We start from the raw sequence: 24,784 nt of genomic DNA on the forward strand, positions 1-24,784 counted from the left end.
TCAGCAGAGCAGAGCTGCCATCAGGCCCTAAAAGGAGTCATCAAAGCTGCAGCTCAGCCCATCTCTGCCCATTGCTTTGGCTCTTTCCTCCGTCTCAATCTCAGCAGAGTGCCTGGTCCAGCCTGGCTGTATGCTGTGCTGCCAGCCCTGGGTGCTGGTGTCCCTTTGCTCTTGGGGCTGAGAGCAAAGCCAAAGGGGCTTTGAGGGCTCAAAGCTGGAGTCCTTTGGGACACATCCTGGCTACCTGTCTGGTGACAATCTGGCTACCTGTCTGGTAGCAGTCTCTTGGCAGCTGGGCCCAAGCAGGAGCTTTACCACAGCAGTGGGGTGTGGGCTTCACCCCAGACTTTGAGGGACAATTGTTAAAGAATTCATGTCCCTCTGCTCTTGGGGGCAGCTGGAGCTCTTTGGGACACGTCCTGGCTACCTACCTAGTCTGGTGGCAATCTCTTGGTAGCTGGGCTGAGCAGGAGCATTACCACAGCAGTGGGGTGTGGGCCTCACCCCAGACTTTGAGGGACAGTTGTTAAAGAATTCATGTCCCTTTGCTCTCAGGGACAGCTGGGCCCCTTTGGGACATGTCCTGGCTTGTCTGGTGACAATCTGTTGGCAGCTGGCCCCACAGCAGTGGGGTGAATGTTTCACCCCAGACTTTGAGGAACAGCTGTTAAAGAATGCAAGAAAGCACCTCAGAGCAGATACCTGGGATGAGTTGTTACTGGTACAAAAACCAATAAAAGTAACATTTAGGCCTCAATGACTGTTCCTGCCTTCCTGCCCTGCTTCCCAGACCCTCGTGCCCTGTTTGAACTGCCCGTACCATCATCACACCATCCAGGAGCCCCAGCTCGGCCTTGGGCGCCGACTGCAGCCTCTCCATGGACCACTTCTCAATGATGGAGGACACGTGGGGGTTCTCCACGTTGAGGATCCGGAATCCGGTCAGGTTCACCCCAGAGTAGCGATATGGTTCTAGGTCTAATGCATAAAGATCCTTAAAAGAGAGAAACCGGTTTTAAACATTTTGCTTAGCTTTGTTTTGTTTGAGTTTTCTGCGTCGGTCGGCGTGTCTGTGTTTGGAGCGAGACAGCGGAGCCCACAGGAGGTGGGAGGGAGTACAGTGTCACAGACATCTTTTATGGAAAATCCTTTCCTTAAGATTTTTCCTCCTGAGAAGCTGAGAGGCCTCAGGAACAAAATGTAACCAATGGTTATCTGCTGCTGTGGAATGCAACAGGTGCATCTGGGATTGGGCTCATGTGGTTGTTTCTAATTAATGGCCAATCACAGCCCAGCTGGCTCAGACAGAGAGTCAAGCCACAAGCCTTTGTTATTATTCTTTCTTTTTCTATTCTTAGCCAGCCTTCTGATGAAATCCTTTCTTCTATTCTTTTAGTATAGTTTTAATATAATATATATCATAAAATAATAAATCAAGCCTTCTGAAACATGGAGTCAGATCCTCATCTCTTCCCTCATCCTAAGACCCCTGTGAGCACAGTCACAGCACAGATCCCTTAGGAATTCAGGGGATTCTCAGAGGATTGTGCTGCCTGCTGCCGTCAGTGGCTGCTTGCAGAGGCCTGGAGGTGTTGGTGCAATTTGGGCACCGTATGTGCAGATTCCCCCACACACAGCAGAAGGGAGCTCCTACCAAAGAGCCAAAGAACCTGCTCTCAGCATGAAAGAGAGCGGATTGTGGGGAGAAAACCTGCCTGTGACCCTAGAAAAAGAGACTTGTGACCCAGGGAGGGGGGACAAGGCAGGGTTTCTGTGTCTGGAGCTCCCATGGGCCTCTCCACAGAGGATTTGCTGGCAGTGCTGAGGCCCACAGGGTGCTGGGGATGACAGAGTCATTCTGAATGCAAAACACCAATTTGCAGACTATCAAAGAGGAACTAAGACGCATTTCTTGACATTCTGGCCAGCCTACACAGTCTGCAGATGAATGAGGGTGCCCTTTATAGGATGTGAAAAGCAGAGCCAGGCAGTGCTCAGCTCTGCTGGCTGCCAGCCTGCCAGCATGGCTTGGCAAGGGGCACTGGGGATACTGGGGGCACTGGGGAAGCACTGCTGTGGGGCAGCTCTTGGCTCTCCACGTGTCTGAATATCAGCTTCAGTGCTGAGGAAGGAGTTTTGGGTTAGACAGCACATCAGGAGCAGGTGGCAGCTGATCTGCTCCCCAAAGCCAGCTCACCCAAGGGGGGAGTGAGGGAGTGTGGTGAGATGGCAGTCAGGGGTGAACCATTTGTTGGATGGGATATATTTCATCAGCATTTATCCTGAACAACTTCTGCAAGGGTTTCACGGCAGTTTAAAGGCGGGGAGGCGGAAAGGCAACACCACGAGTCTGCAATGGAGCGTGGGGGTGAATATGTGACACTCCCTGCTCTCACAGGGGCTTCTCAAAAATGAGCTTCAGTATGGGAGGAGATGCTGGGGCTGTGCTGGGGCTGTTCTGTGCTGTGTGCTGGGGCTGTTCTGTGCTCTTTGGCTGTGCCTGTTCTGTGCTGTGTGCTGGGGCTGTTCTGTGCTATTGTGATGGGGCTGTTCTGTGCTATGTGATGGGGCTGTTCTGTGCTGTGGCTGTTCTGTGCTGGGGCTGTTCTGTGTTCTGTGCTGTGTGCTGTGCCTGTTCTGTGCTCTGTGCTGTGCCTGTTCTGTGCTCTGTGCTGTGTGCTGTGCCTGTTCTGTGCTCTGTGCTCTGTGCTGTGCCTGTTCTGTGCTCTGTGCTGTGTGCTGTGCCTGTTCTGTGCTGTGGCTGGAACTATTCTGTGCTGTGGCTGTGCCTGTTCTGTGCTATGTGGCTGTGCCTGTTCTGTGCTCTGTGCTGGGGCTGTGCTGGTGGGACACAGCCACACTGTGCTGGTGGGACACAGCCACACTCTGGGGCCTCCCATCTGCAGCCCCCATCTGCCCACAGGGGGCTGGCAAAGTCCCATATGTGCTGCCCTAAGCAAAGCAGGACAGCAGCACCACTTGCCAGCAACTGAGGCATCATTCTCTGTGGGGGAGTGAGGGTTCTTATGGCTGTTTTGCTTTAATAAGCTTTGGGGGTTTGATCTTTTCTGTAAGCCTGGCCCCAGCCTCTGCAGCCCCAGGGCTCACTGCTGATGGATGCAGTGCTCAAAGCTGCAGGTGCAGCAGGGACCAAATCATTAATCACCCTGCAATGGCAGTTGGGACTTGGGTTTTTGGGCTGTTTTTTAACCCTGAAAAATTGCAAGTGCAAACCTGCACGTTCTGTTAAAGGGCACTGTGAAGAACAGGCCATAATGTTGACTTTTAAATGACTTAAGGGAGCTAAGGGCAAATACAGTGGTTTGACCTCAGACAGGTGCTCATGTCTCTGGCTGGGAGTGGGGACAGCAGTTCTGTGCCTGACCTGCTGGAATGGGTCTGTTTTTTCAGGATTCGTTTTTAATCAAACACTTCAGTTTGTATTCCAGAAATTGTTGTGAGGAAATAATTTTTGGTTGCAAAATCCGATGATTTTCCCCTCAGAATGTGACTGGGTGAGACAAATCAGATCCCTGAGCTCCAGCCCTCATGGTCTCTGCTGCCCATCTGCCAAACCAGCAGCCCTGGCCACCTCTCAGATCCCACTGGTATTTTGGGTGCTGTCCCTGCCCTGCTGCTCCCCACTGACCCGTCCTTTCACCAAGTTCCTATAGAAACCAACCTCCCATCAGATCCCTCTTTGGTTCCGGTTTAAATCTCAGCTGCAGCCTGATTTATCACCTCCTGGAATCAGAGGATAATCCAGAACACCAGCTGAGTGTCAGGACGTGGGGAGGTGTGGATGGGAGTCATCAGATCAGTTTCTTCTGGATTTTCTGCTCCTGCACAGCCACAAATTGAAACATCTGGTTCTATTTTCCACCTCATCTACATTCCCTTTCACTCATTATTTTCTGTACTGCAGATTAATTCTCCCCTGCACCCTTAATTTTGCTCTCGGTGCTCCTGTGGTGTTCTCCCCCTTCCCCAGTTTGCCCAGTTTGGGCTCTTTGGTGGTGGCAGCAGTGCTGGGACTGATCCTCAGTGATGCCACATCCTCAGAGGGAGGCTGGAAAAGTGGTCCAGGAAGGGCATCCTGTGGGTGAGGTGTCCCCACAGCTCTGCCCTGGGATCTAGCAGGGCTTGGCTGTGGCTCCAAAGCCCCATTTTACACACTGCTGAGTCTTTGTTTGTTTTTCTCGTTGCAATTTTGCATTATCTCACTTCATAAATGTCGAAGAATTAGCAGACTCAAATATTGAACAAAACAGGGAAAAGTGTTAAGGTATAACTGAGTCTATGCGTAGGAATGTCAGGGTACAAGAGTTTCACCAGGGTTTTGAAAAGTGCTGAAAGAGGTATAGTTCCATCTCCAGAAAAAGGCTTCATTTTCTACCAAAAAAATGAAAAATATAGAAATTGCAAAAATACTTTCTGTAATATTGGCTTAAAACATGGAGTATTAAAAGAATAAATAAAACAAAATACTTTCTTCCTGAAAGAAGAGGGACAGAGATGATACCAAACATAATTTTTTTAAAAAAAGGTTACTTTTTGCTCCCCAATAAGATTATAACACCTGGTTTCCCATGTTCTGTGTTGAGTGCAAAAGGAAAGACCCTTTCTACTTCACCAGAACGTCGCATTTGGACCAGCATTTTCCACGCGTTCTGAGACTAAACCTGCAATGCAGCTTTTACACCTGCATAGCTCACCCAAAGCCCCCACAAGGGTGGAGATCTGGGGTGTTCCCTGAAGGGCTTTGGGTGTAAAATCTGCATGTGACAGGGACCAGTGCTCATCAGCCATCCTCCTCCTCCTCCTCCTGTGGTGGAAAAGGCTGATGGGGCTCTTCTTGCTGGAGTCAGTGAACTGTAGTCGTGCTGCCTAGCGAAATGTTGAAGCATTTCATGCCAAGTGTTGATACACTGTGCTCAGTATTGACTGGGGACCTTTTAGAAACATTCAGTATAACATAATAGACTAATTCATTAGCACCCCATGGGTCTCGTACTGGGGAAGCTGAAGCACAGGCATTGCAAGCTAGGAAAACATTGCCTTAAGGAATGACAGATTAAAATATCTTTCCCATGATATAACTGTTATTTCAGGAAAGTGGCATTAATTGTGATTGCTTATCTATTAATTTATTATAATTCCTCTTTTCCCACCTCCAGGCTGTACCTACACATGAAATGTACTCCAGGCTCAGCTGGGGCTGATTAATAGGAGGTTATCTGGGAAATGCTTAAAGCTGCCTGGAATAGATAATGGCAGTTGGGGTAATTAAAATGTCTTTTGCATTTGAAAAATAAATTTTGTCGTTTTTAAGGGTTAGTTTCGTCTGTTTCTTTCCCAAAGGCAAAAAAGATAAATTGGATTTTCAAAATCACACCAAATTCAACAGCAGACTAGACAATAGCATCTTAAATGGAGACAAAAGTGACCCTGCCAGGAAAGCCAAATGCCTCCCAGAGTCAGAGAGGACTGGCCCACGTTTAACAGAGTGGAGTTAATGTCAGGCTGAGCTCCCCTCCTGCAAAATAAACCTGCAGGGCTGAGGCTTGGACCACAGCAGGGCTGCTCCTGGCTCCAGAGGGGTCCTGGGTGCCCATCCCCAGCTCCTGCTGCATCAGGGTCCCACCAGATCCTGGGTGGGGGCTGCAGCCTTGCACTCTCCCTGTGCTCACTGTCAGTTTGTGGGGGGCTACACTGAAATCAAAGTGACTGGGAGGGGAAATAAAGCCAGAACCCTCATCTGTGCACTCCAAAGGAGGGACTGCCCCAAAATTCCTGAAATTCAGTCCCAAAATTCCCAAAATTCTGTCCCAAAACTCATGATACAGGAATGGGGAGGCATCCTGCAGAAAAAGGTGGGAATTCCCAAAATTCCCTGAATCTCCAGAATTAATTCCCAAAAATTCCCAGCATCCATGAAATTCAGTCCCAAAATTCCTGAAATTAATACCCCAAAATCCCCCAGATTCCTCATGCAAGAGAGAGGAGCCATCCTGCAGGAAAAGGTGGGACTGACAGCTCTCAGGCAGTGCTGCAGAGCAGAGGAGTTACAGCCAGGCCACTGGGGTCTGACCCTGAGCTGCAGCAGCTCCAGCCCTGTCCTCTCCTCCTGGCAGGGTCCCAGGTCTCCCCTTTTCTTGCATTTCCCTCCCCATGGCAGTGCAGTGCAGACCAGGATCAGGCACCCATCCCACCCTCCACCTCCAGCTGCCCCCCACATCCCAGCCCTCTCAGTGTGCACAGGTTGCTTTCTGTGCTCACATCCCAATCCCCATCAGTGTGTACAAGGTGTGTGCACAGCCAGATACTTTACCAGAGTGGTGAAGATGAAGTGGTAATATTCTGTCATCATCCCCATTGCCATAGCCTTAAGAAGAGGAGGGGAAAGGGGTTAGTAAAGGGGTACAAGAACATTACAGCAGCCATGCAACATAAAACAGATCTTGTAGGTAAATGTGGCAGGAGAGACCCAGAAACACCAGGTTTGGATTCAGGACTGAGGCCATGGAGCAGTGAAGAAACTGGAAACACCAGGTTTGGATTCAGGACTAAGGCCATGGAGCAGTGAAGAAACTGGAAACACCAGGTTTGGATTCAGGACTGAGGCCATGGAGCAGTGAAGAAACTGGAAACACCAAGTTTGGATTCAAGACTAAGGCCATGGAGCAGTGAAGAAACTGGAAACACCAGGTTTGGGTTCAGGACTGAGGCCATAGAGCAGTGAAAAAACTGGAAACACCAGGTTTGGTTCAGGACTAAGGCCATGGAGCAGTGAAGAAACTGGAAACACCAGGTTTGGGTTCAGGACTAAGGCCATGGAGCAGTGAAGAAACTGGAAACACCAGGTTTGGATTCAGGACTAAGGCCATGGAGCAGTTAAGCCAGGCTCATCAGCAACAGGCACATGCTCAAGTGTTGAGCTGAGCAGAGCTGTAGTCCTCAAACCATCGTGAAACCATGGCAAAGCCTCAGTGTGCAGCTGCCATGAGGGCTGGTGGCATTTCTGGGTGACACTGGGCGTCCCTGGCTGTGCCAGGGTATAGGAATGTGCCCTCTGTTGATGGAGTGACAAAACTGTCCTTTGTCCCCTTAAAAAGGAAAAAAGCCCAGAAGTTTCTCTCCTCAATTAGGTGAAAAATCTCATAGGACTTGGAGGACTTCACCTCAAACTTAAGGACAACCAATTGGACAGGAGCCTAAAAGTCCCACCTGAGCAATTTACTAGAAAAAGAAGAGAACAAAGAAACTAATTGCTTTTGTGAGCTGTTTTATCAGGAGCAAGAACCTCTTGCACCTGGCTCGGTTTTGCTCTGTAAAGAGTTTTGTTTCATTAAAACCTTTTTGTTTCCAACGCTACCACAGAAGCCATCCTGCTGATTTTATGCCTTCTAAGGTAGCTGAGCTATCTTGGGTGTGAGATAGATCTTCAAGAGCTTATAAGACCTGGCTCAAGGAGACCAGGGCATGGTGACACTTCACTCATGGGTGCAGGACCCTCCAGGGCCACAGGCTCTGTTGGCACAGCTGGGAAAGGAGGTCACCTTTCCTCCTCCAGCACCAAACCATGAGCAACCTCCCAGAAACCTGTGCAGATTTACCATAAACAGCCTGTTCTGTGGTCATACATCCATGTAGTGTCTAAGAAGGCAGCTGAAAGGGTTTTGATTCCTGACATGAGTAATTGTGGGGCTCTGCATGCCCACCTTCAGTCCCATCTGTGCACTGAGTTCATGGAGCTCCTGCCTCTGTCCCTCCTTCCTGAACACAACAGTCAGATCCTGACTTAGGGCCTGGTTTAGAAGTGGGTCTGTCACATTCATATTTTCTGAAAAATCCCTTCACCCAGGATTTTTCCCCTGGGAGGCTGAGAGGCCTCAGAGAAAAAGGAAAACAATAACTATCTGATTTGCTTCTCCTGTGTTTTGCTGCTTTGGAATGTGGTTGGAGATTGTTTATCCAACAGGTGGTTGTTTGATTGGTTTCATGTGAATTGTTTTGACTTAATGATCAATCAGTGCCAAGCTGTGTCAGGGCTCTGGAAAGAGTCACAAGTTTTTCATTATTATCTTTTTAGGCACCTGTAAGTATCCCTTCTGTATTATTTAGTATAGTTTAGCTTAGTATTCTTTAGTATAGTATTCTTTATTATAATATAGTATCATAAAATAATAAATTAGCCTTCAATAAATAATAAATGAGCCTTCTGAGAACATGGAGTGAGATTCATCGTTCCTTCCTTCATTGGGGCACCCCACAAATACAATATGGGTCAGTGAAGGTGCAGGCACAAGGATGGGGAGTGGGAACATCCCCTGTCCCTCAGCTTTAGGGGATCAGGGTCCTGAGGGCCCTTGGCCAGCACAGCTTGAGATTCCCTGCCAGCCCTACACACAGGATGGCTCCTGCAGATTGCTGGGATTTGCATAACTGAGCACTGGAGAGAACAGACTGTCTGGAAGCTCTTTCAGAGGACAACCATGGGCTGAAGGGGGCCTTGGCTGGATGACCATGTCCAGACCCTTCACAACGTGGGGGGAGCACGTTTCAGTCTATGAGAAAGGTGACCTTGAAAGTGGTGGCTGGTGACAGGAAGATTCCTGTGGGTTTGGCTGGGATGCTGACTGTGTGAGCATGTTTTCTGGAGAAAACACATGCAAGAGCACTTTAAAATCCCCACTGATGGGAAAGTGACTTCAAGTCCCCCCAGGAAATGTTTGCTTCCATTGGTTTTTTTTGCTAAAATTACTAGGGCGGAATTTACCTCCGAGGAAGGAAGTGACAGTCTGAAAAGAAGTGAGATGTCAAAAAACAAGGGAAAAGAAAAGGATTGGGATTGCAAGCCGAGATATTGTGACTCCAAAGTGTGATTTCACCCCAGGTTTCCTGCTCTGGAAGTAGCTTTTGGAGAATCTGGGGGCTGTCCCTGTGGCCGTTCACCATCCTGTCCCCCAGTCTGGTCAGTGCATCAAGGGGGCTGCAGTGAAGCTCCCTCCCTCCTGCACACCCTGGTTCAAAGAGCTGAAGCAGGGAATGGCACCAGTTAGTGATGGGGAGCCAGTCTGGAGCAAATAATGAGATCCCAGTTCATGTTCTACATCTGGATCACTCTGGCCATAGCTGAGGAGCCCAGAGCTGCTGTCAGAAGGAAGCTCCAGCTTCCCAGCCCTGGCAGCCTGGGGCAGGATGCATCTAGGTTTGTGGGGAAATGAATAAATGATCATCCTGGTGGATAAGCCACAGGCAGTGGCTGGGATGAGAGCAGGAGCTCTGTCAGAGCTGACAGGCACAGCTGTGCCCTGTGGAGCACAGAGGCTGCTCAGGACAGCCCGGGAACAGACCTGGAGTGACAACAAGGGACCAAAACTGAGGAAGGCTGGAGAATCTGGGGTGGGACAGGAGAGTCTCACAAGCAGGACTCACTCTGTGATAGGTTTCTACAATTATTTGTTTTCCAAGAGGACAAACTAATGGATGGTTTGATGTGGTCACACCAAGGGACCCAGGCTGGAGCAGTAGGTGACAGTCTGGCTCATGTGGTGTTGTGCTGGCTCATGTGGTGTTACTCATGGATTACTAATCCATGCATTTTTTACTACTCCAATTTCAAAAACTGCCCAGATGATCAGTGCTGTGCTGATCATGGAACCTTGAATCCCTGGGGAGCAAGATCCTGACTGGCATGATGGTGTGTGCACTGCTCATTAGAGCTGCTCAGCCAGCACAGGCTGTAGGTGCTCAAACCTTCTGTGTTTTCTGAAGATGTGCAATGAAAATCAGAGTCAAGGAGTGGAAATTTTAGCACAAGTCTTGTGACAACCTTGTTGCCATCCATGGGGGTGGCAGCAGGGCCAAGAGACTCCAGAGATGTCCAGCCAAATGTCTGCAGAGCTGACTGGTGTAGGGACCAAAATGTTACAAAAGGCACATAATGGCAATAAAATATTAATATTACTGATTCTGCCATAAACAGAATGCTGGGCCTTCCTCCCTGTTTTTTTTTTCCAGTCAATTATTTGTTCTGTGCATTGTTCTTCTGCTGCTGTGAAGAGAAGCAGACTCCCCTCCTCTAGGAGATGGTTTTGCCTAGCTCGTACTTTCAGTGGTAAAGAAATGAAAGTGGCACCTCTAGGCATACATTTCTTGCTACAGGTAGACAAGTGAGGAAAATACAAGGTTTTTACACCTCTTAGTCTTCAGCAGATGCAGGTGACCTGCAGATCATGGTGCACTGCTCTGAACCTGCCTGATGTTACACACCAGAGTGGCCAGGAATGCAGAGAGCAGTCAGGCTGTGGTTTGGGTTCATGCAACTTCCCAGATTCTGAAAATACACTAGTATTTCCCTGAGTAAAAATACACTGTCTTTTATTGCTAAGCTGAAATCCATGGCTTCAGGTCCTGACAAAACCCCAACACACACACAAACCCAGCCAGAAGGACTTAGAGAGACTTGTCTCCCCTAGTCCCCCCTCTCCTCCATCTTCCTCACTCTGCACCAGCGGTGATGAGCTGAGCAGATGGCACAATAAACTATAATAAACTGCATAATAAGTGAGCAGCACCAAACACAACCAGAACGGGAAAATAACTGGCAGGAGACAATGAGCCCCTTCTATTGCTTCCCATAATAATCCCTCCCAGGCTTTCCAAGTTCTCTGAGCACTTCCCTTCATTTTGCATCAAGCAGGCTGCAGGGGAAGGCTCTTGCCTTGTGCTTGCTTTCTCATCCCTTCAGGGATTTATTTAATCTGTGTGGTGGTGTTGTGCTGGGCTGATAGGAGCAACACTTCCACCAGCTGGTTTTTAGCATCTCTGTGAGAGCCTTTTCCTCTGCCTCATATTAACCCTGAAACCCAAAGGCACTTGGGAATGAGGAGGAGCTGGGGCGAGCAGCAAGAATTCCAGTGGAGGAACTTGTGGAGGAAGAAAGGAGGGAGCCCAAAAGAATGGAAAATCACTGACATCTGGCTTAAAGTCCAAGAATTGCAGACGCTGCTGGGGAAGGGACAGAGGATGCAGTCCCTCCTGGCTGGGAGAGCCAGCTTGAATGAAGGGAGAAGGGGGAAGAGGGAAGAAGGCTGGGGCTGTGCAGCTGCAGGGAGAGCCACAGAATTGTCCAGCACCAGCCTGGACTGGGTGCTGCATTCAGCACAGCCCCTTCTCTTCCTGTAACATTTTTTTGTTCTCACCCACAGCCACTTCTTGGTACTTCAAATTTTTCAGTGAAAACACCATTTTCTGTATAAATCCAGCAGTGTCCTTGGAGGATGGACATGCTGTAGCTTTTAGTGTGGCTGTGGATTGCAGCCCAAGGGAAAGCTGCACCCAGGATGGTGCCACTCTTCGCCATGGCCACCCCACACCCAAGGACTCCTGGGCAGCCCCTTTGCTGTCCCGCTGGCCCCCTGCTCACCTGCTTGAGGATCTGAGCTGCCATCAGGTGGCTGCAGTCGAAGATGATGCGGAATTCCCGGCCCCGCTTCATCTCCTTGAGCAGAGGCCGGGCGTCGTCGGTGTCCAGCGGGAGCTGGCGGATCTTCAGGCGGATGTTGTAGCGGGACGGGGCCATGATGAGCTCCTGCAGCCGTATCAGGCCTTCAGGTGTCACACAGAGACAAACCCACAGTGTTACAGGGCTGCCTTCCCCACTGCTGGGCCACAGCAGCTCAGTGCTTCCCCTGTTCTCCACAGAATGGGATCAGGGCTGACATCCATCCATCCATCATCCATCATCCATCCATCATCCATCCATCCATCCATCATCCATCCATCCATCCATCCATCCATCCATCCATCCATCATCCATCATCCATCATCCATCCATCCATCCATCCATCCATCATCCATCCATCCATCATCCATCCATCCATCATCCATCCATCCATCCATCCATCCATCCATCCATCCATCCATCATCCATCATCCATCCATCCCCCATCCATCCATCCCCCATCCATCCATCCATCCATCCATCCATCCATCCATCCATCCATCATCCATCCATCCATCCATCCATCCATCCATCCATCCATCATCCATCATCCATCCATCCCCCATCCATCCATCCATCCCCCATCCATCCATCCATCCATCCATCCATCCATCCATCCATCATCCATCCATCCATCCATCCCCCATCCATCCATCCATCCATCCATCATCCATCCATCCATCCATCCATCCATCCATCCATCCATCCATCCCTCCTTCAAATGGCCATTGCCAAATCAAAGCCAAGGTGCCACACATCAACCATTGACCCCAGAGGAGCTGTTCTAGGACAGAATGGCTTTTCCTGGTGCTCCCCTGCCACCACTGCAGCCGGTAGAGCTGGATGGGGTCCCTGCACTGGGTAGGAAGGGGAGAACAGCAGGTTGGTCCTAACCTCACAACCTCTGGGATCACAAAAAGTTTTCTTAAGCAGATGTGCCCTTGAGAAAGGGCAGGGTGTGATATAATCAGCTGCACAACAAATTAAAATCTGCATATTTACCATGCACAGTAGCAAAAGGCAAAAATGAATATGGGCTTGGATTTATGAGTCGCGTAGATCGTAACGGTCACTTAATCACAACCCGTAACTTCCTACTACCCTCAGAATTCATTTCTGTTTCCTGCACAAGGCAAAGAGCCATGGTGGACTCAGCTGAGCAGGAATTATTGGAATCTGAGGTTGCAAGGAGAATTTCAGCAGATGCCTATTGCAAGGGGGAAGAGAGAAGCGTGTCCCCCTGCACAGAAGAAATGCATTAGAATATGCCACGAAGGGAACATACTGTGACCCACATTTGCAAAACAGGAATGTCAAACTGTGTTCTCATCAGCCCTCCCCTAAAGAAACCATTTGGTTTAGCGAAATTAGGTTGGACAGGCTATCCAATGTGGCTTTTGTTTTTTGGGGGGGTCTATATCTAGAGCTGTGCAGCACTTTGCTTTGTTTAGCCGTCAACAGCTTTCCTTACATGAAGAACTTTGCCAGCTCTGTGTTACAGAATTATCCAGAAAACAAAAAAAAACTTTCCAGAACTGCTTTTGGTTTTAGCTGGGAACTGCTCTCTCCAAGGCAGCTTTTCTGTTGTAGAGGGGCACCACAGTGCCAAAAGAGCCAGGCTGAGATGGTCACCCCATGCCAATAAACCCCTCCATGACCCTGTGCCAGCTCACGGCCCCACTTGCTGAGAGCTTTGTGAATGAAATGCTTAGAAAGCTCCCAGGGCCTCCCACAGCACTGTGTGGAACTCCTGGGGACCCATCAATGCACGGGGCATCATTTGGCTCTTGAGAGGGTGCATAGGAAAAGCTCCCAAAGAGACCCAGGAGACAGAAAATCTCCAGGATTCCTTCTCTGAGCCCCTCTTTACCCACCTGTGCTGTCGTCGTACACCACAGTGGCTGACCTCCACTTCAGGTACTGCACCAGGTCCAGGATGGCGTGGCTCAGGGAAGCATAGTCAGGATACAGGTTGACATAGAAAGTGTCCTTGTTATCCAAAGGGTGATGCTTCCATCGGAGCTGGATGTGGGGCACTTCCAGGGCGTTGCAGATGGACTGGACAGCGTTGGTGCAGGAGCCTTGGGAAGGTCCAAATATTGCAACAACCCCCAGAGCGAGCTGGTCACAGGCTGGAGGGGGAAGGCAGGGATGTCAGCAAAGCCTGGGGGGGCTAAGCATGGGGCAGCCATGGGGGCAGCCATGGGCACGGCCCAGACACTTGTGGGCACTGACCCAGCACTGATATTGGGTAATTACAGCAGTGGTTGGGCACAGAGAGAGGATGAGTTATGCCAGGTGGGTGTAGACCAGTGGGTAGAGGTGCAGAGGAGTGCCAAGCTCCTCTGAGAGAGCCCCCTCCACAAAACCATCTGAAAAGGGGCTGGGTGGGGGCACAGAGGAGTGCCAAACTCCTCTGAGAGAGCCCCCTCCACAAAACCATCTGAAAAGGGACAGGGGGTCGCTGGGCTGGCTGGGAGCAGACAGCTCCCTCCTGCTGACATCCCTCCAATAGCTGCCAGCTCGGGCAGCAGGTTTCCTTTCTCCCCAGCCAGAATCAAACTCCACGAGCCCTCAGGTCACCAGCTCGCAGCCTTTGCTGCGCAGTCCCTCCCCTTCAGCAATTCAAGTGTGCTGCTGTTATCCAGTAATCAAAAGTGACTGTTGTGAAGAGAACAGAACATCCACGCGATGGATGTGAGCACTGCCAGGGATGCAGCGACACAAACACAGCCATGGCCTCCAGACCTTTGCTCAGGATTAGAGCAGACCTGAAAGGAGTTTTCTGAGGTTTCAGAGGCAAAAAAAAGGTAGTTGTTCCCCTTGTATTAAAATGCCTCTGGAAGGTCAGCTCCAGCAGGAGCTCTCATCCAGATCACTGGTGAGAGCAGGACAGAACAAGCTGCTGGTCTGGAAACCAGACCTTTCTTCTGCTGAATAAACGGCCACAAAGCTGCTCAGAAGTTTGCTCTGCTCTTACCTTTCTTAGTTGCTTCAAAGCTGTCGTGGAAGTGTATCCTCTGGATGTCATAGGTGAGGGTTGTGTTGGGCAGCAAAGTTCTGTTCCTGTTAATGATGTTGGCAGAGAATCTGAAGGCTTGCTCCTCAGCACTCATCACCTGTGTGTTGGGGCCATCTGCGTACTCAAAGATTCCTCCTGCAAGACAAAAAAAAAAATCCACATTTGAGCCACAATTTGTTTCACAAACTTATGCAGCAAGGATGAGAAAACTCTTGGAATGTTTGCAGGTGGAGCAGGGCTTGCTCGAGGACCTGTCCTGTACTGAAATGAAGATAGGAAAATTTGGGTTTCTCTTATATTCTGGTCTATGAGAATGTTCAGGGTGGCAGCTTTGTGGGGCAGTAACGGGTGGTTTAAAGTCTTGGAATATTTTTATGAGCTAGATAAGTGGCTTCCCATAAAACTTTAGGACCAGACCATGGGAAGTGGACAGGCTTATTGCCATGGTCCATGCTCTGAGGAGTTACTGGGTACAAAACTGGCACTGCCCTCCTCTTGAAATCCTCCTGCCTCATCACCCATCTGGTCCTTGCACGGGAGACAGGCAGGGCAGTGCTGCTGATGGCTATTTTCAGTGCCATTTTCAGTCCCCTTCTCCTTTTTTATTGTACTTCATGTTTAGTTCCCCAAGTTTTTAATTCAGACCAGCAGAGACTTCTGGATTTGCCTGCCCTACAGCTCCTCTGCTCAGTAATGCACATCTCAGATGCAGCTTTCCTGTGTTCAAAAGTTGCTAATGCCATTACACCTCCCCAAGGGCAACAAGCTCATGTCACAACGTGGCTGGGTTTCTTGGCTCTGTGTCTGTGAGTCTTGTCCTCAGTTCCCACTGACAGCCACTCTAATTGGAGTGACTTGGTGCAGGCATGGGTTATGTAATGATGCCTCCTTGTCTCTGAGATGCAGGAGCCACCCTGAGCCCCTCACAGAACCACAGGAAGACACAAACCTTGCTCGTATTTTATTCAAAAGTAAACCAAAATAATAAATGGATGAGTGAAAGAAGCAAGTACAATTGGTAACAGATGGTCTCAGGGTTCATTAGCAGAAGGAAAAACCTTCCTCTTCAATTTAAGATAGTCCTCAAATGTTTTCTTGTAGACAACAGATGTCTGCTAAGCCCTGCTGGCTTTCAGGCAATGCCATGAATCCTCCTCCAGCAGCCTGAGCACATTTTCTATAGTTTTGTGGCAGTTTGGTGCTGGCCAGGAGTTCCAGTTTGGCCAGAGCCAAGCTGACAGCTTGGCTGATGGCCATGCTCTGGGTGTCCTCATGGAAACGTGACCAGAGCCATGGACTGGAGTGATGGTTGGAGATGTTCTCAGCAAGGAAGCAGAAGGATTTGCAAAAAGACTTTCTGCTCCCCTTGATCGTGACAAGTCCCTTTCCTCCTCTTCCTCTGCAGCCTTTGTGCATCCTGTCCCCAGTTGTGAAGCGAGTGTGGGAATTAATTTACATTCATAGACATAAAATAAGTTTGAGCTGTTTCCTGCGTGTCTCTGCTAGAAAAAAACCCAAAAAAACACTGAACTCAGTGCTAATTTTGGTAATAGGCAGAAGAATAAAGAAAAAAGAGGCTGAATGCTCATTCTGGAGTGTCATTTCAGTCTCACGTGATTTTCAGCCAGTCACTCACGGGCAGGTTTTCAATCCAGAGTGCTGAGCAGCGTAGGAAGGAGTGTAGCAGAATTGTCCACGTGCCTCATTCTCACTGGATTGTGCCAAAACATTTGGGTTTTGACTGGTGCAAAGAAAATTATTCATCCACATCAAAGTTTGCATATGCTGGCAGCTCAACTTAAGTTTCTTAGGGCAGAAGAAAGTTCATCTACGATATTAAATCAGACACAATAAACAAAACTGAAGTGAGTGTGAGATTCACCACATCTCTCTGTTCAAAGCTTCACTGTCCAGACTGCTAAGCCAGGGGTTTTTTTTTGTTTTCTAGCATTGTCCTGAAGTGATAACTGATAAATGTTACATTGATTATCCACTAGCTGGCATTAGCCTTTCTCCCAGCCCAGCACTTTCAAAGTTGCTTTGGAGCATGTCTTATTATGAGATAATACAGAAGGGCTGGGAATGTGGATTATTGGTGTTTGATCCTAAAGAAATTCCTGTTCCAGACATCCAGCTGGATATAATGGGCTTTTTGGCAGGAAAGAATTTTCTGTGCAGCCACCCAGCACCTTGAGCTCAGGGCCAGGCAATGAGAGAGCTGACAGGCAGCAGGGATGTGTTTCTGTGCATTTCCCACTGCTGGGAGCACAGCAGGAATACTCTGGGACATTGGGAATCTCCCTGTGGTGCTGAGGGCAGCCATGGCATGCCCAGCCTGGTGTTTGCTCAGAAACTGGGGAAACTGGGAGCCCCTGATGGTGCTGGGAGTACTCTGGGAATGCTTTGGTGACACTGTGATGTTTTCTGAAAAATCCCTTCGCCAAGATTTTTCTCTTGGGAAGCTGAGAAGCCTCAGCTTCTCCCTGTTTTGTTGCTTTAGAATGTGATTTGGAGATTGCTTATCTAAACACATGAACTGTTTTTACTTAATGACCAATCACCATCTAGCTGTGTCAGGGCTCTAGAAAGAGTCACAGGTTTTTATTATTCATTCTTGTTAAACCTTCTGATGTATCCTTTTCTCTATTATTTAGTACAGATTTAGTATAGCATTCTTTTAATATAATATCTATCATAAAATAATAAATCAACCTTCTGAGAACATAGAGTCAAATTCATCTCTTCCCTCATCCTAGAAACCTCACAAAAACCACACTCTGGGAATACTGGGAGTACTCTGGCACATTGGGAATCTCCCTGAAGTGCTGAGGGCAGCCATGGCATGCCCAGCCTGGTATTTGCTCAGAAACTGGGGAAACTGGGAGCACCTGATGGTGCTGAGAGTATTCTGGGAATACTGGGAGTACTCTGGGAATACTGGGAATACTGGGGGTACTCTGGGACACTGGGAATCTCCCTGAGCTGCTGAGGGCAGCCATGGCATGCCCAGCCTGGTGTTTGCTCAGAAACTGGGGAGACTGGGAGCCCCTGAGGTCAGATCTGTGCCTGGCACACCCCTCTGGATCCTCACATCCCTCTTGGCTGCGCGCCGCTCCTTCAGAGATGTTCACTCCCATCATTATTTAAAGAGCCTAATAACTGGCTTGAAACAGCTGATTAATGCATAATCTTCATCATGATTACACAGCATAACTGGCATTAATTTGCAAAGCCAGCTAATTATGAAAATAATTGTTGCAGTTCTTCCATTTGAGCAAAATGGGGACGCTCAGCTCGTGGCGTTGAGAGCACGAGGGGTGTGACATCAGCTGGCTGATGGCCAGGCTGGGGCACCCCAGGGGACCCCTGAAAGCCTCAGCAGGACAGATGAAGGAGCAGGGCTGGGCAATCTGCTGCTGAGGGCTGGACAGCTGTGGGCAGCTCGAGCTGATCCCACAGGGACCTTGGGCAGAAACCTCACCTGGCTTCACTCTCAGAGATGAGAGTCAATGGGTGTGAAAAGCTCACAACAAAAGTCTCCACTTTTATACTCCTCATATCAACAAATCCCACCCAAGAGAGTTGAACTGGAGCACCTTTAGTGCTGCTGTCCCTCTCTAAATCTATTTTGGAAGCTCCATCCCAGTCTTGGAGATCGCTGGATGCTCTGTGGTGCTCGTGGCCTTTCCCACTCTTTCCTGTCTGTGCAGGTCTCAGCTCCTCAGCTTGGCAGAGAGATAAAAGATGGCTGTGACAAGGTCTGTCATGCTTTGTGACACCCTCCTGAGGTTCCTGAGAGGATTTGCTGCCTGATTTGTGTGTGCTGCTCCTTGACCAGTCAATAGAGCCCGAGGTCTCCCCACTGCAGCACCACACAAACTGAAGTTTATCAATTCAGGTTGACTTTGTTTGCATAGATATTTTTCTCTGGAAACCTTTTTATGCCATGCTTGGGGGGCCTTGGGTGCAGTGGGATCTGGGACTGGGAGTCAGCCTTGTAGGAGATGCCTCACACAAGCTGTTGATGAAAGCTTTCAACCCTTATCACTTATTTTACATATTTTTTGATGAAGTAATCCATTATTATATCTGACTTCTTGGATTTTAAAATCAATCCCAGGCAGGTTAAATAATTATTCAGTTGTCTTTTACTCTTAAAGCAGACTAATTGCTCCCTGGAGTATGTCAGCCAGCGTATGGGAAAACACACTAATTACAATCAGCTTCGTGTCTGACTGTTTTAGGTTATTTTATTTGATGACCTCGACATCACTGCTAAGGTGAGGAGCTTTCAAAATCTGAAATGAGATCCCAGAGCAAGTGCCTGAAACTCCCTTTGGGTCTAGACCAGAGGAGCAGCAGTGGGGCTGGGCAGGCAGAAGGAGCCTGGCCTGGCACAAGGAGAAGTTTGGCTGAAAACCACAGAGGCTCTCCCTCAGAGCAGCAGAACCTGAGCCTCTCCAGGATAAACCCTGGATCCCACAGAACACCTAAAATCCCATTGATGGCAATCAGAACAGGCCCAGCTGTGTCTGCGTCCAGCAAAACTGCCCTGCATTCTTCTGTCCCCAGGGATGGTGCTGGAAAACCTTGGGAATGGTTCCAGGAATGAGCCAGAAAGAGACCTGGACAATGTGCTGGGAACCCTCCTTCACTGCCCCGGTGATCCCAGGACATGGCTGCATAGGCTCAGTGCCAGTGCAGTTATTTTTATCTTTGTCAAGAGCTAAGTCAAGAAAGTCAAAGTATTTTAGGTTTTTATTTCTCCCCTCTTTTGCTTTTTTACCAAAACAAACAGCTTTCATTCTCAGAAAGAAAATTCCAGCAGCCCTCAGCGTGCGGTGTGATCTCTTATCTTCTACTCCTTATAAATCACGGAGTTATTTAGCTTTGAAGAACAACTATTTCTGATAACACTTTTCTCTCCCCCGCTGACAGTGTTGTTCACACATTTAGACAGCTCTGACAGCCTCTTTCCATGTGACATCCAGGAAGAAATACCTGGTTTGAGACAGCTCTTACCCAGGATGGAGCTGGCAGAGCTCCTCAGGGACACAGGAGCTCCCCTTCCCTCTCACAGCCCTTCCATGCCCAGAGCTGTGTTTTTTGTGTTTTTTTTTTTCTCTGAGGTTATAAAATGTTTTTGCTGTTGCCTTCTGAGGTATGGGATTTGCCCTCTTCTGAGGACAAATCGCTCTATTTTGGGGACAGTATTAACAAATGGGCCAATGAGGACAGGTACACAGAATTAAGTGTGTACTAAATTTCCCTGAGGCAGAGAGTGGAGAATCTATGGAGAGTCTTCCTCACAGAGCTGCCTCTTTGGGAAGGCTTGGGGAACCTGACACTGCTGCTTGGCTGAGAAATCCAGTGGGGAGAATCTCACTGTCATGGCCCAGGTCCCCTGAGAGCTGCTGTTTATACAGCAGCATTATATAGAAAATGAGATAACACTGCTGGGAAGTGAAAGGAAGTTCCCTGGAGCACGAGGTTGTGCCTGGGAATGGAGCTTCAGCTCCCAGAGCCTGCCCAGGCTGGGGGACTGTGGCAGTCTCAGGTGCAATAATAAGGATGCAGAGAGAGCAGGGAAATCTAGAGGGCAATAAACATCAGCAAAACAAAAAGGGAAAGCTGTTGGGGAAGATGAAACAGGAAAACCTTATAAATATGATTGTCTGGCAAAAGATTTTGAGAATATAGAAACTATAAGTGAGACTGAAATGAAAGCAAGCTCTGAGATCCCTCAGTTCCTGAACAACTGGAAAACAATGGCATGGCCAGCTGAAGGTGATCCCCTTTGGATCAAACAATCCCCTCTGCTTGCAGACAGGCCCAAGGCTCAGAGCAGACCCTGCCAGCTTGGCAGAAGGGGCCCAAAGAGGAGTTTGTAGGGTTTAAAATGTACCACAGTGTGGTAATGGAATGATTCTTATAGGCTGTATGGAAATGCTGTAGGATTTGTATCTTGGACTAGATTGGTTAGTGAGAATCAGAATATTCAGCACAGAAGAAGATTTATGGTATTGTAACAGGAACCTCGCTCTCTTACCTTTTAAACTCGCTTATACTTCACCCTCTCATCCTCTCTCCCCCTCTCTTCTCTGGGGCCTGCTCTGAGCTGTGGCTGGCAGCTCCCAGCAGGGCCCTGCACCCAGGCCCTTTGCAATAAACCCCAAGTTCCAGCCCTGGCTGCAGAGATCTCTGCTCTCCGTCTGTTGCTATCGTCCTACCCCTCGGTGCTCCTACAGAAAGCAACGACAGATTTATTCACAAGAAATCTCTCCTTGCACCTTCCCCCGAGGAGCTGCTGCAGTGAAATGCTCCAGGAATGTGTCCCAGGGAGCTGTGGCAGTGAAATGCTCCAGGAGTGTGCCCCAAGGAGCTCCTGCAGTGAAATGCTCCAGGAGTGTGTCCCAAGGAGCTGTGGCAGTGAAATGCTCCACGAGTGTGCCCTAAGGAGCTGGTCCTGTGCTCAGCCCAGCACAGAGCAGAGCCCCCAGGTCTGGTGTTGATGCCAGCTGGTCCCCAGACAGAAACAACCCCACCCTATAAACTGATGAGTGAGGGAAGCAGTGCCAGGAGCTCTGGGGGCTCCCACCCTTCCAGAACCCTCATTACTCCTGGGCAGCCCTTGCTGCCAGAGAGGTGCAGTGGATCCCTGCCCCAGCCCTGTGTGTCAGAGGCAGCGTCCTGGGATGTGCCCTGCAGCAGGACCACGGAGCTGCTCCACGCCAAGGCAGCGAGCACAACTTGTGAACTGATTGAGACAAACCTTCTGGGAAGGAGCTGAAAATAATTCCCGTGGCCTGTCAGTGGGTTCTGGGTTTTGACAGAGCGGCAGGATGTGAGTCCCTGTCCCCTTCAACTGCTGCTGATCATGCACTGGCCCTGTCACTTCAGCGTGGCACTGCTTAATGTGATGCAGCACAGCCACGGATCCAAAGCAATTTCAGGCTTCATCAACGCACATCACGCAAGAGAGCCCCGGCCCGGGGCTGAGCCGGCCCTGCCCACGGGAGCTCCTCGCTCTGGATGCTGATTGCTAAAAACCCAGGAGCAGGAGCTGCCTGGAATGTGGGGAGGGATTAACCTCAGAGCCGGTGTGTCTGCATCGCTCACACGCTGCTGCCTTCGCTCTGCGTCTCTTTTGTGTGAATTAAAAAGGCACCAGCCTGTCCCTGAGCTGCTCCCACCCTGGCAGCTTCCCTGGCTCTCAGGTCCAAGGCATTTCCACCTGCTTTTGCTGAGTTTCATGGGGCTGATGGAGCCCATGATGAACCTGCCCACCCAGGAGCTTTCCCTGTGCCCACGATGCTCTACAGAGCAATGGAGCCAAGCAGGGACTGAGCACAGCTCCCCTGGGCTCGGGTCTGGGTGTTCCTGAGCTCCCCAGCACACCTGGCTGGATTTGCTGCTGGATATCCTTGGGAAGAGGCAGGACATGGAGCTTGAGTCCCCCGTGAGCTCAGAGGAGAGACAGGCACAGTGGGGTGGGCAGGACACTGCCCCAGTGCCCAGGAGCTTGCTGTCCCCAAATGTGACCAGGAACATTTCTATTTCAGCTGCTGTGACCCCGCATCCTGCAGCCAAACCCGAGTGGGAGCAGTCCTGCTGTCACCTCCCTGCCCCAGGCCCCCAGTCTGGTCATTCTGGGGGTGTCCCTGGGACCCCAGGGTGGCTGCTGGAGGAGCTGATGGACGGAGATGCATTCCCAGTGCCTCTGATTCCACCACACGGTGCAGCAGGAGGCAGAGCCAGGTACTTGCTGAGTAATGCCAAGGAAATGAATTCAACCAGAAAATCAGATCCACAAAGTGTGAGTGTGTCCCACGAGGAGGGATTTCCCACCTGCCAGGACAGAAATCCCATCACAGCAGGCTGAGCCATTCCCAGGAGACGGTGTCTCCTTCTTTTCTCATTTTTGTATTGAATATGCAAAATCCTATTTCATTTGCTCTGAATTAGGCACTTCATGTCACAGGGGGTGACATTCTTCTATGTATAAGCTGCTTAACAGATGAGCAGTCAAGTGGCAAAGCAATACATTATTAATGCTTCTGGTTAAATTAACTGATTAAAACCACTGGAGCTAAAATGTATGTATCAGCACTTTACTCTCACTAAATGAGGAATTAATGGAACATGGCAGGTTGTGTTTTTAATGAACAGTAGATAGGGAAGGTCTGGAAAGGTTTGTCACTGCTCCTGGGGATGACCTGTTGCATCCTCAGCTGGATGTGGCACTGCTTGTCCCCACGGGCCAGGGTGTCACCCTGATTTTTTAAGATTTTCTAAGCCTTCTGATGTTTGCATTCTTGTAAGGAACTTTCTCACACACTTTATGTGAATAACTTATTGCTTTGCATTCTTTTATGGAGGAGGAGAAATTTCATAGACTGTTGGTTTGTCCAGTGTCATTGAGAGGTGGCACTGTCACCCTCCAATCCACTGTCACTTTTGGAAACCTATAAATGTTGGAGTAGAAAATAAACTTCCCTTTTTTCACCTTGAGAACAGAAGTGTGTGCACATTGTGTTGTTTCATGTCCTCTAGTGACACCGGGGCATGGCCAGCACAGAACAGAACAGGCTGTGGTGTCACCCTGATATTTTCTGAAAAAATCCCTTCACCAGGATTTCTTTTCCTGGGAAGTTGAGAAGCCTCAGAGAAAAATATAAATAATAATTATCTGATCCTCTTCTCCTGTGTTTGCTGCTTTAGAATGTGGTCTAGCAGTCGTTTACCAACAGGTGCATCTTTGATTGGTTCTATATAAATTGTTTTTACTTAATGACCGACCAATCAAAGCAAGCTGTAAGTGACTCTCTGAGGAGTCACGAGTTTTCATTCTTCATTCTTTTCTAGCCTTCAGATACATCCTTTCTATTTCTTTAGTATAGTTTTAGTGTATAATTTCTGATATGATATGATATGATATGATATGATATGATATGATGATGTGATGTAATATAATATATTAGAATGTAATAGAATACAATATAATGTAATATAATATTATGTAATATAATATGATATGGTATTATATAATACTATATGATATTATATCATGTCATGTAATGTAATCATTAAGAAATCTGTTGCTAAATTTATTTCTGCTATAGCAGCATGGAAAGCTTTTGATCTGAGATTAGTAACATAATATAATAACAATATAATAACTAATATAACAACATATAATATAATAACATATAATATAACATTATATTATATTATATTATATTATATTATATTATATTATATTATATTATATTATATTATATTATATAGTAATATGATATTATATGTATTACATAATACTATATGATATGATATTATACATATGCTGTGATATTATACAATATGATATGATATGATATAATGTAATATCATATCATATCATATCTCTCATGATATAATAAATCAGCCTTCCAAGAGCACAGAGCCAGATTCATCTCCTCCCTCACCCTCCCCAACCCCACCCTGTGGGTGGTGGGTGCTGTTTCCGAGGGTCCCCTCACAAACACCACACTGTGGCTCCTGGAAACAAATTCTCCTTGCAAAGCCTCCTCGTTTGGCCTAATTGGCAGCGTTTCCTCTGCCTTGCTCTGAACAAGCTGTTCTGGTGTTGCACGTTTGACATCCGAGCGTTCGCGCTCGCTGCAGCGTAACCCCGGCCAAGGGAGCAGATCAAAGCGCTAATCTCAGATCAAAAGCTTTCCGTGCTGCTACAGCAGAAATAAATTAAGTTAGCAACAGATTTCTTAATGATATTTAAATTTCTAATTTGCATAACACATGATTAAAATGAAATGGGCTTGCTTGCTTGCTTTTTTTTTTTTTTTTTTTTTTTAAAGCGGTTCAATTAATTGAAAAAAAAAAAAAAAAAGAAAGCGGCATCATAATCTCAGAGGAACAGATTCCCAGCAAGATAAAGGCAAGGAAAATGCCACGGATCTTTTAATTTACACAATATTCAGCTCACAGGAAATGCAAAGCTCCCAAAGTGGCTGTGGGGTTGCAGCCTCAGAACTCCCCTAGGGGCTGATGTCCCAGTGACACCACGTCCCACCCTTGCCCTCCTGGCTGGGAAAGGCTCCCACAGGCTCTGAGTGGTTTATTTCTCTGTAAAATTATTTCTCTGGCAGCTTTGGCTACTTGTGCTTGTTTTGTTCCCACTATGGGACACCTCACCAGGTATCTGGGCTCCCTGGCATTATTTACCTGCTCAGATTTGTGTGTGAGCTCCCTAGAAT

At 48.4% G+C, this 24,784-nt stretch overlaps 1 protein-coding gene across 2 annotated transcripts in view; it reads right to left on the reverse strand.

The window, feature by feature from the left end:
* The window catches only part of GRIK3 (glutamate ionotropic receptor kainate type subunit 3), a 131,847-nt gene that overhangs the window by 43,406 nt on the left and 63,657 nt on the right, over positions 1-24,784 (reverse strand). For both annotated transcript variants that reach the window (XM_071453468.1, XM_071453469.1), the window contains exons 2-6: positions 14,490-14,666; positions 13,384-13,641; positions 11,432-11,613; positions 6,332-6,385; positions 821-994 (exon numbers count right to left, since the gene is read on the reverse strand). In XM_071453468.1, the coding sequence (XP_071309569.1) occupies positions 821-994; positions 6,332-6,385; positions 11,432-11,613; positions 13,384-13,641; positions 14,490-14,666 (845 nt within the window). The remainder of the gene's footprint in view (positions 1-820; positions 995-6,331; positions 6,386-11,431; positions 11,614-13,383; positions 13,642-14,489; positions 14,667-24,784) is intronic.

Source organism: Agelaius tricolor, unplaced genomic scaffold (assembly GCF_023055355.1).
Source record: "Agelaius tricolor isolate 1412-34295 unplaced genomic scaffold, bAgeTri1.0.p SCAF_36, whole genome shotgun sequence".
Classification (NCBI taxonomy): domain Eukaryota; kingdom Metazoa; phylum Chordata; class Aves; order Passeriformes; family Icteridae; genus Agelaius; species Agelaius tricolor.